We start from the raw sequence: 10,554 nt of genomic DNA on the forward strand, positions 1-10,554 counted from the left end.
ACTCACAATAAAACTAAATGCAATAAGAATATTTATAAAAACTTTCTAATATTTATGGGAATTAAGCTCATTCTATTAAATTAGTTTTTTTTTTAAAATATCAATATTCAAATTAAACCGACATCAACCTAAAATATCAAATAATTAAACAATATAAATTCATTATGAGTTCAATATATAAAAATTATTATTGGAAGATGAAATAAAGAATACTATTTTAATTTATTGAAAAAGGACATGCATGATATTTTAAAATTTGTTATAAAGTCTCCATTGAAAACCCTAACTTTTGGAAGACAAGAAAGAAGGGAGAGAGCCATCGTTTTTAGTGAGAAAGAAGAGAAGAGAGAAAAATGCAAGTTTTTCTCATCATGCCCAGATTTCATCAAAGGTTTGATCCCACTTCGTCCGTGGTCCGATCGAGCTGAAATTTGGAGGAGAGTTTCGTGACTCATTTATCTTCAATCTGAACGGTGACGATCGGATTTGGAGTTTCGGAAAGTCATTAGAAAGAAAGAGGAGAAGAGAGAAAAACGTAGGTTTTCTCATCATGCCCAGATTTCATCAAATGTCCGATCCCGCTTCATCCGTGGTCCGATCGAGTTGAAATTTGAAGGAGAGGTTCGTGGCTCATGTATATTCAATATGAACGGTGGAGATCGGATTTGGAGTTTTGGACAGTCATTAGAGAGAAAGAGGAGAAGAGAGAAAAACGTAGGTTTTTCTCATCATGCCCAGATTTCATCAAATGTCCGATTCCGCTTCATCCGTGGTCCGATCGAGTTGAAATTTGAAGGAGAGGTTCGTGGCTCATGTATCTTCAATATGAACGGTGAAGATTGGATTTGGAGTTTCGGACAGTCATTACAGAGAAAGAGGAGAAGAGAGAAAAATAGTGGTTTTTTACATCATGCCCAGATTTCATCAAAGGTCCGATGCCGCTTTTTTCATAGTCTGATTAAGCTGAAATTTGGAGGAGAGGTTCATAAGTCATTAATCTTAAATTTGAACGGTGAAGATCGGATTTAGAGTTTTGGAAAGTCATCTTTCAGCCAAAAACAAAACCTTTATTTTATCAAAGATGGCGCTTCCTGAAAGTGTCATTGTTGCCTAAGACATACAATGACAGAGGCGAAGAGGACGCTTTAGAGAAGCGTCATCTATTACCTTTCTTGACGCTTAAAAAACGTCATTGTTTCCCATTTTTCTTGTAGTGTATGGTAATACTTGGAAGCTTGGCGTGATATCCCTAGTTATTGATTATATCACAAGATTTTGTTGCTGGGCTAGCATGCCCTAACCTAGCTAGGTGATAAATGAAGCATCTAATTATGAGCTGCTAACTCTAATGAAATTGATTTTATAGATTTCTTATATCTAATTATGAAGTCCAATACCACATTCCAAGATAACTTTGCTATGTTATAATTAGCTAGGTTACCTTTTAATAGCTTGTTCTTGCTATGGCTCCTCTTATTGGGTGATGATCGAACACCATCCTCAATAACCTATTTGGTTTGAATTCTATTGGTTTCGTGAGACTCCATATCTCCTTTGTTCTTCCTAGTCTTTTTTTTTTCTTTTGTTTTTTTATTCTATTAGCTCTAATTTTGGAAATTTGAGAATATGTTTGAATATATGATTTAAAAATAGTTTTCTATTTATAAAAATAAAAAATTATTTTTAAAATTTTCTAAGATTGTTTTAACATTGTTTTCTATAAGTAATTTTTAAAAATAAAATGAAATAGAGAATAATTTTTAAAGAATAAGTATGAGTTATTTTCACTAGTTTTAAAAAATATAAAGAAAACATGAATTCATTTAGCTATATTTTCTGAAACTTATTTTTTAAAATTGTCTTCAACTTAAAGAATAAAAAACAATTTTTAAAAATAAATTTTAGAAAATATGGTCAAACTAGCCTTAATTATCTTCCGATTGATTCCTAACTATGCAATAGTAGTCATTTTCCATGAAAAATATTGTTTCTTTTGTATAATCAGGTTGAAGTTGTTTGATTTCCACAGCTAATTTCAAGGTTTCTATTACATTTATTTTTTATTCATCCTTTTCAAGAATGATAGGTAACTTTCGTATAACTTGGAATTTCTAATTGCCCTTTTTTTAAGCATGCATGTCACAGCCTGCATGAACCCTTGATTTATTCTACGCATTCTTGTCATCCCTTTTTCCTTCTCATTGTCTTCAGTTTTTGTTTACATATCGTAACCATCATGTTTTCTTTTTTTGTGTATTTATTATTACGACAAAAAATGACAGGGCTATTGCAACCTCAAACCTTAAAAGCTCTCCATCTCGTGACTCTTGATGAGTTTTGTTTTGAGATACTTGGTAAGCTACCTAGTTATGTTCGAGGACTGGACTTGGCCGCGGCCATCATGAGGTGGTTGTATTGGTTAAGTAATTTCGACTACATAACTCGAGTAGCCCGAATTACTCCAAAACATACCAAGCAACCTATTTATCTTTCAAATGAGAGTTTGAATACTGACTCGGAAGGGAATATTTTTTTGTTATTTAGGCGCATCTTCCAGGGTGGTCCATGTGTCCAAATAATCAAACTATAAATAGGAAGCATGACCAGGAGGTTAACTAAAACAATGTTCACCACCTAGAATGATCATATATAATGGTTTGGAGGGTATGACAACATGAAAAAAGGCTAAGATCAAGCTCAACAACCGGGAAAAGCAAGTTCGATGACTTGAGAAGCAAATTACTTGACAACTTAATGTGATTATCCAAAACCATTGTAACATGATTTCATTATTGTAGTCCCAGCTTTCTAGTCTCAATAAGATGACGTTGCAATTAAGTCCAACAAAATTACAGACCCTCCTAGGTATATCTCTTCTTTACAATCATATACACATTATAACTACTTTGTAGTACATGTTAATCTCATCACACATACGAACAAAAACAAATAAAAGAAAAATAAATTTTAAGATTGTTCAACTTACAATTAATTAATGTGATTCTCATGTCTAAGAATGCACTCATACTAAAAAAATCTATTAATTAAACGAAAAAGAAGGATTATAATGTTGAACACTCTTACTCTCATTTCAATTGTGGTCATACTTTAATTTTTTTTTTTCTAAAAAATAAAACCTTAAATCAAAAGAGAGTTAAATGTATCATAGGGGCAAGTTCATAAACTTGATCTTTGTGAGTTCAGCGGGAAGCTTCACCCTGGCATCTCCAATGATGCGCAATAAAATTAATTCAAGTTTCATAATCCAACAAACCTTTTTTCTACTCATCAATGTAATGTTACCACATTTCCTAAACTTTTGAAACATGATTGAGAAATTTTATATTATCAATTTCCCTTCACTTTAGTTTGCCAAAGAAGAAGACAATGTTTTCTATGATTTTTCTTTTTAATATTTTATACTGTCAATTTGCTTTCATTTATTGTTTTTTGAGACATTTTTTTACTTACATATATACATACATATAGAAAAAGTAGTAACGTTCATATTTTTTGCTACAAATTATATTATTTCTTGTGTTTAAAATTAACATTTTAACATGAACTTATTTTTGTACTTGAAAGCAATTTTTTGTTTCAATTTTTTCCTCATTAGTAAAAAGCAATTAGTCACACGCTTGTAGCAACACAAAGTCATCACTCATCACCATTTCTTTTTTGTCAAAAATCCTTTTACCCTGAAGTATAATTTTTTTTAGTGATAAATGTAAACACTAAAAATAATTTCTTTTGAAATTAGTGTTGAAATGAGGAGTTTTATTATTATTAGAATTTTTATTTATCAAGGATCTTAATTATAATCATTCAATATTTTATTTGATTTATGGTTCTTAAATTGTAAACAAATAGATTTAAATACAAAGTCATTCTTGTTGCTATTCACAAAATTATTATTATTATTTCTATACTTTTTCTATATTTCTATCTCATTTCTGTTCTTCCATGAATGTGTTCTGCTTCCTATATCAATTCTACATCAAGAATTGATTCTTGCTCCATTGTCTTACATCAATAAGGAAACAGAGGGTAAAAATAGAAATTGATAGTTGATTCTTTTATCCAATATCCATTAAAAAAAAAGCATAAAAATCAAATGAGAACAGAAACGGACAATTCTTGTATGCATTATTCATGTGAAGAGAATATTTTTGGCCTCACCATCCCATTAAATTAAGATGCTTTGCAAGTATACTTTTGTGTGTTTGAGTTCTATAATTTTCTTCTTTTTTTTTTTTTTTTAAAAAAAAAAAAACTATTTGATTGATTTTTCCACCATCTTTGGTGAATATCCATATTATTGAACAGAACAAGTTGTCAAAATTTTACCATTTTAATATATGTCCCACTAAGAAGAAATAATTAAAAACTTGAAAAAAAAAATTTATTTGAATTTACTTCTCTTCAAAAAAAAATCTAATGAGATTAAAAATGGGGACGATTCTTCTCTCCATTCATGGAATGCTTTGGGTCCATACATTCATGGTGCCAAAGGGGTAAGCACATTCGACCTAAAAGATTTCTTGGTGGCCAATATTGCCACCACTGAGTGGTAGAAAGGTTCTCTAATATAGATGGGATTTTGACAGAAGTGAATAAAAATTAGAATCTATAATAAATATGTTTATTAATATTAATTTTGTTTTCTATTTTTAAAAACAAAAACAAACATATTTGTAATATAATAAGTAAAAAAAAAAAAAAATCTTAGATGATTTTTTATGATTTTGCAATGAATTTATTTTTCATTAATTTTGATTTCTATTTTTTTTATAAAAAAAAAAAACCATCTTGGATGAATTTTTATTTTTATTTTTTATGATTTTTCAATTTTAAAATTATTTGTGTGAAAAAGTTATATTGCCAAACATGAATTTTAAAATTATTCAATATTTAAAAAAAAAAAAATTTCCATGCCCTAGATAATTTTTATGTTTTTTACATTTTTTTTTTCTATTACCTCTTAATAATTATGAAAGTGATAATATCAAAATCAATTTTCAGAGATGTCCTTGTCCAAACCCACGATTGATATTCCTGTAATTCCAAGAAAGTTGAAGGGCAGTTCCCATCATTCTTCCTTTCCAAGCTTATAAATTCAAACTGCCTCCACCGCCGGTGTCACCACACCCCCACAAAAAACCGTCCATAAACCAAAATTTTGACCAGTCTCTCCAGCTGCCATACAATGGCTCAAGTGCTAGTCGGCAGCTTTGTTTGGATCGAGGACGTGGAGGATCCGAAGGTGCAAGAAGTTGCAAAGTTCACCGTGATGGAGAAAAATGGGCAGGCTTCATGGCACCTGAAATATAAGAGCGTGGTTATGGGGTGTGTAGGGACCCCTCCCCACACGTGGCACACATATCCTGATAACGCGTGGCACGCATTCTCATCCGGATCAACCTCATCCGGATTTTCCCAAGAGGCGCACTTCTCCTATCCGGACTGCCTTAAGGAAGGGCAAACGACACTTATAAACATAAACATCCGGATATGATTGTCTGGGTCATTGACTGAAGTAAAGCAAGTCTTACACGTTATCACAACAGCCTGCCATGGCCCACGTTCCGCCACCTGCAAAGTGAAGGGATAAGACGAAGTGACAACAAGTCACTTCCCACGATCATTTCACATGATCACCTACCACGATCTCTGACAGCCGCATCACCTACCACGATCTCTGTCAACCGCCCGTAGGGTGATGATGGCCCTACCACCACCTAGTGTCATCATGACAACACAAAATATCTCCCCACCATTGAAGAGGGGAACAAAGCTTCTGATAACTATATATACAAACCTTCACACAATGGGGAAGGTAAGCTTGCTATTCCTAGTAAAAGGCCAACTGATTTATCTCTCTCTAACCATGGCTGACAAAACCTTCGGAGGGTGCGTCCGGACACCCCGTCCGAACGCCTTTTGCAAGTGGAGCAACTGAATCAAGAACCTATATTGGTTGAGATCGTGCGTTCATCCATTTGGCAACTACGTGGATCACTAGCGACGCGAGGCCTCAACATTGGCGTCGTCTGTGGGAAAAATTTTCATTTGATTCAGTCACTAGCAAAGATGGCCACACCTTCCCGAAGCCGTTCATCTGGTAGGTGAGAGGAGGATAATTTTGAATGGTGTCAAACCATCGAAAGGAGACAGTTGGCAAGCGAACGACAACTGAAAGCTCTCCTCCAGGAGACAGAAAGATTAAGAGAGGAAAACGCTGTATTACGCATCCAAGCTTCAACATCAGGGCCTCCTCGTCGTCAGCGTTCAAGAGGCCAAGTAGCAAACTCAAGGCCAGAGCCAGAGTCTATATATCCTGGAACAGCAGGAGCTATCCCAGGGGCATGCAACGTGAGGCCTCATGAGCCACACATGCCTATGCCTCGAGCTCCTCGTGAGGAAAGCTCAAACTCTACTCATTTCTCAGCAAAAAGCCAACGTGACAGAAAATCTCAGTTGTCAAATTCAATGCGCGCAAGACTAGGCCCACAAGAGCCTGGGAGATCAATGCTACCAGTAGCCACAACCTGGGCACCACGCCCTGACCCTATGGTCACCCCCATGGTGCAAAACATGCACCCGCATCGTGACCCCATGGTCACCCCCATGATGCGGAACGTTCACTCGCACCTAGCGGTACAACAAGCTGGGGGAAACCTCTCAAGCCAGCCACCAATTGGTTCCATCAGCAAAAGGCTAGACGACATGCTCTCCATGCCTTTCTGCTCTCATATCATTCATTACGAGCCTCCAAAGGGATTCCTCGTACCAAAATTTTCCACATACGATGGGTCCAACGACCCCTTCGATCATATCGTGCATTATCGACAGCTCATGACGCTCGATATTGGCAACGACGCACTACTGTGTAAAGTGTTTCCCGCCAGCCTACAAGGACAGACCCTCTCATGGTTTCATCGCCTACCTCCCAACTCTGTTGGCAATTTCAGGGACCTATCCGAAGCTTTTGTGGGACAATACTTATGCTCCGCTCGACACAAGCAGAACATCAGCACTCTGCAAAACATAAAAATGCAAGATAACGAATCCTTAAGGGAGTTTGTGAAGCGATTTGGTCAGGCCGTACTCCAGGTAGAGGCTTGCAGCATGGATGCTGTCCTACAGATCTTCAAGTGAAGCATCTGTCCAAGCACTCCATTTTTCGAATCGCTAGCCAAAAAGCCTCCTACAACGATGGACGACTTGTTCAGACGTGCCAACAAATATTCAATGCTCGAAGATGACGTGCGTGCAGCCACCCAGCAAGTTTTGGTTGCCGGACGGCCATCTAGAGGTGATGCGGAAAGAAATGCTAAACCTCCGGACCGGCCAAGGCCGTCCGATCGAAGGCAGGAGGGACCGAGTCGCCCGGATAGGCCGCCCCTCACGCCTCTTTCCATATCATATGAAAAACTTCTCCCTATGATCCAAGGCCTGTCTGACTTCAGGTGGCCCAAACCCCAAGGAACGGACCCATCCACAAGGGATCATAGCAAGAGATGTGCCTTCCACAAGGAACACGATCACACGACAGAAACATGCAGAAGCCTCCAGTATCTGGTCGAGAGGCTCATCATGGCAGGACATCTAAAGCAATACCTCCGCTCAAATGCTGGAGGAAAAGTCACTTCCCAACATCACAACCCTGGAGCCCCCAGGGCCCCAGCCGCCCCCAAGGCCGTTATAAACTATATTAACGGAGGTCCATCTGACGAGGAGTACGACTCTAGGCGAAAAAGGCAGAAGTTGTTGCGGGCCGCATCAATACGCGAACACATCAATTCCATCCGGCCTGGGCTAACTGGAGGGGGCCCTCGCCCCATAGATGGGACAATCATTTTCCCACCAGTTGACCCCACCCGGACACTACAGCCACATCGCGACACCCTCATTTTGTCCCTAGAGATAGGAGACTTCGATGTGAGACGCATCTTGGTTGACCCAGACAGCTTGACCAATCTTGTATAAGCATCGGTCGTTAGCCACATGAGACACAGTCTCACAGGCCTTGAAAACCCCGGACGAATCCTGTCCGGATTCAACGGGTCATCAACTACGTCATTAGGAGACATTGTACTGCCGGTCCAAGCAGGCCCAGTCACTCTCAACGTACAATTCTCAGTGGTACAAGAGTTATCACCCTTCAATATCATCTTAGGGCTCACATGGCTACACTACATGAAAGTCATCCCCTCTACATATCATCAAATGGTGAGTTTCCTTACCAACGATGGGCAAATTGACTTATATGGCAGCCAGTTAGCCGCTCGCCAATGCTACTAGATAGCACGAGAAGCAGGGACCAGCCGGGAGGATGCATCCCTCCCTGAGCCCAGCAATCCGCATGACCAATAGCAATTATTGGGCCCGGTGGACAAGGATCCCCCGGCAGCAGATCCCTTACAAACAATCCAAATTTCGGAGGAAAGTACTCACCTCACAAACATCAGCTCCCTCATGACACCAGAAGAGACCCAGAGCATACAAAACGCCCTTAGACGTAACATCTTCGCATGGGCACATGCTGATATGAAGGGAATTCATCCCTCTATTACATCTCACAAGCTTAACGTCTTTCCAACTGCCAGACCCGTCCGGCAGAAGATTAGGCGCTTTCACCCGGATAGACAAAAAATCATCCGGATTGAGATTGACAAATTGCTAGAAGCCGGATTCATCAGAGAAGTAGAATATCCGAACTGGCTGGCAAACGTAGTGGTGGTACCCAAGAAAGAAGGAAAATGGCGGGTGTGTCGATTACACCAATCTCAATAATGCGTGTCCAAAAGACAGTTTCCCTTTGCCACGAATAGATCAAATCGTGGATTCTACTGCTGGGCAAGGGATGCTCTCTTTCTTGGATGCCTTCTCCGGATATCATCAGATCCCCATGTCCCCGTCTGACGAGGAAAAAATAGCATTCATAACGCCACACGACCTTTATTGCTACAAAGTTATGTCATTCGGGCTCAAAAACGTTGGCGCCACTTATCAAAGACTAATGACAAAAATCTTCAAACCTCTGATAGGTCACATAGTAGAGGTATATATTGATGATATCGTGATTAAAAGCAAAACCCGAGAGGAGCATGTTCTTCATTTACAAGAGGTTTTTCACCTTTTGAAGAAATATGGCATGAAGCTGAATTCTTCCAAATGCGCCTTTGGCGTAAGTGCTGACAAATTTCTGGGTTTTATGGTCAGCCAAAGAGGGATAGAGGTCAGCCCGGATCAAGTCAAGGCAGTCATGGAAACACCTCACCCCAGGAGTAAGAAGGAATTACAGCGCCTCACGGGCAAACTCGTCGCATCAGGGCGTATTATAGCCCGCTTCACTGATGAATTGCGACCCTTCTTCTTGGCAATACGTAAAGCTGGAGCAAGCGGATGGACAGACAGCTGTCAAAACGCTTTTGAAAAGATTAAACACTGTCTTATGCAGCCGCCCATCCTAAGCAACCCCATCCCAAAAGAAAAATTATACATGTATCTAGCTGTATCGGAGTGGGCAGTCAGTGCCGTTCTATTTCGCTGCCCCTCACCTAAGGAGTAGAGACCCATCTACTACGTCAGCAGAGCATTGGCAGACGTAGAAACCCGGTACTCAAAAATGGAGCTAACAGCCTTAGCCCTTCGTAGCGCTGCCCAGAAGCTCCGCCCCTATTTCCAAGCCCACTCGGTGGTCGTGCTGACCGATCAACCCCTTCGCAACATTCTGCACAAGCCAGACTTAACCGGAAGAATGCTGCAATGGGCTATCGAATTGAGCGAGTTTGGAATCGAATTCCAACCCAGATTGTCCATGAAAGGCCAAGTAATGGCTGACTTCGTGCTAGAATATGCCCGAAGGCCTAACCAACACCAGGAATCAAATGAAAAAGAATGGTGGACTTTGCTAGTTGATGGAGCCTCACGATCATCAGGGTCCGGAGTCGGGCTTTTGCTACAGTCCCCAACCGGTGAACACCTGGAGTAAGCCATCCGACTGGGATTCCCTGCCTCTAATAATGAAGCAGAATATGAGGTCATCTTTTCCGGATTAGACCTCGCTCTGGCCCTATCCGTTTCCAAGCTCCGGGTCTATAGCGATTCGCAACTCGTAGTAAGACAAGTCCAGAAAGAATACGAAGCCAAGGACGCACGCATGACGCGATATCTGACTAAAGTAAGGGACACCTTACAGCGATTCACCGAATGGACAATCGAAAAGATCAGACGAACCGAAAATGGGCGCGCAGAAGCCTTGGCTGGCATAGCTGCCTCCCTCCCCATCAAAGAAGCTATTCTATTGCCTGTACATGTGCAAACCAACCCTTCTGTCGCAGAAACCTCTACTTGCAACACCATTGAGGCAAACCAAGCAAACGGCCAAGAATGGACGAACAGCATTACAGAATACCTCCGGACAGACACACAAGGTCCGGGTGCAAGCTGCCCGTTTCACCATAATCGGGGGACACTTGTACAAGCGATCCTTCACAGGACCCTACCTTCGGTGCCTAAGTCACTCAGAGACCCAGTATCTGTTAGCTG

The 10,554-nt window shown here is 39.9% G+C and overlaps 1 protein-coding gene across 1 annotated transcript; it reads left to right on the plus strand.

Annotated features, from left to right (window-relative positions):
• The first annotated feature begins 5,206 nt into the window (after nt 1-5,206).
• On the plus strand, nt 5,207-7,989 carry LOC104878120 (uncharacterized). The gene is made up of 2 exons (XM_010647899.1): nt 5,207-5,346; nt 7,470-7,989. The coding sequence occupies exons 1-2, from the start codon at nt 5,207-5,209 to the stop codon at nt 7,987-7,989; spliced, it is 660 nt and encodes a 219-aa protein (XP_010646201.1).
• The last annotated feature ends 2,565 nt before the right edge of the window (nt 7,990-10,554 follow it).

Source organism: Vitis vinifera, chromosome 10, assembly GCF_030704535.1.
Source record: "Vitis vinifera cultivar Pinot Noir 40024 chromosome 10, ASM3070453v1".
NCBI classification, from domain to species: Eukaryota; Viridiplantae; Streptophyta; class Magnoliopsida; order Vitales; family Vitaceae; genus Vitis; species Vitis vinifera.

Excerpts from the sequence above, each read along its gene's own strand:
- LOC104878120 (XM_010647899.1), top strand. The coding sequence starts at position 5,207 with ATGGCTCAAGTGCTAGTCGGCAGCTTTGTTTGGATCGAGGACGTGGAG. Across the intron at positions 5,347-7,469 it reads TATAAGAGCGTGGTTATGGG|GTGGCCCAAACCCCAAGGAA; the intron begins GTGTGTAGGGAC and ends GTCTGACTTCAG.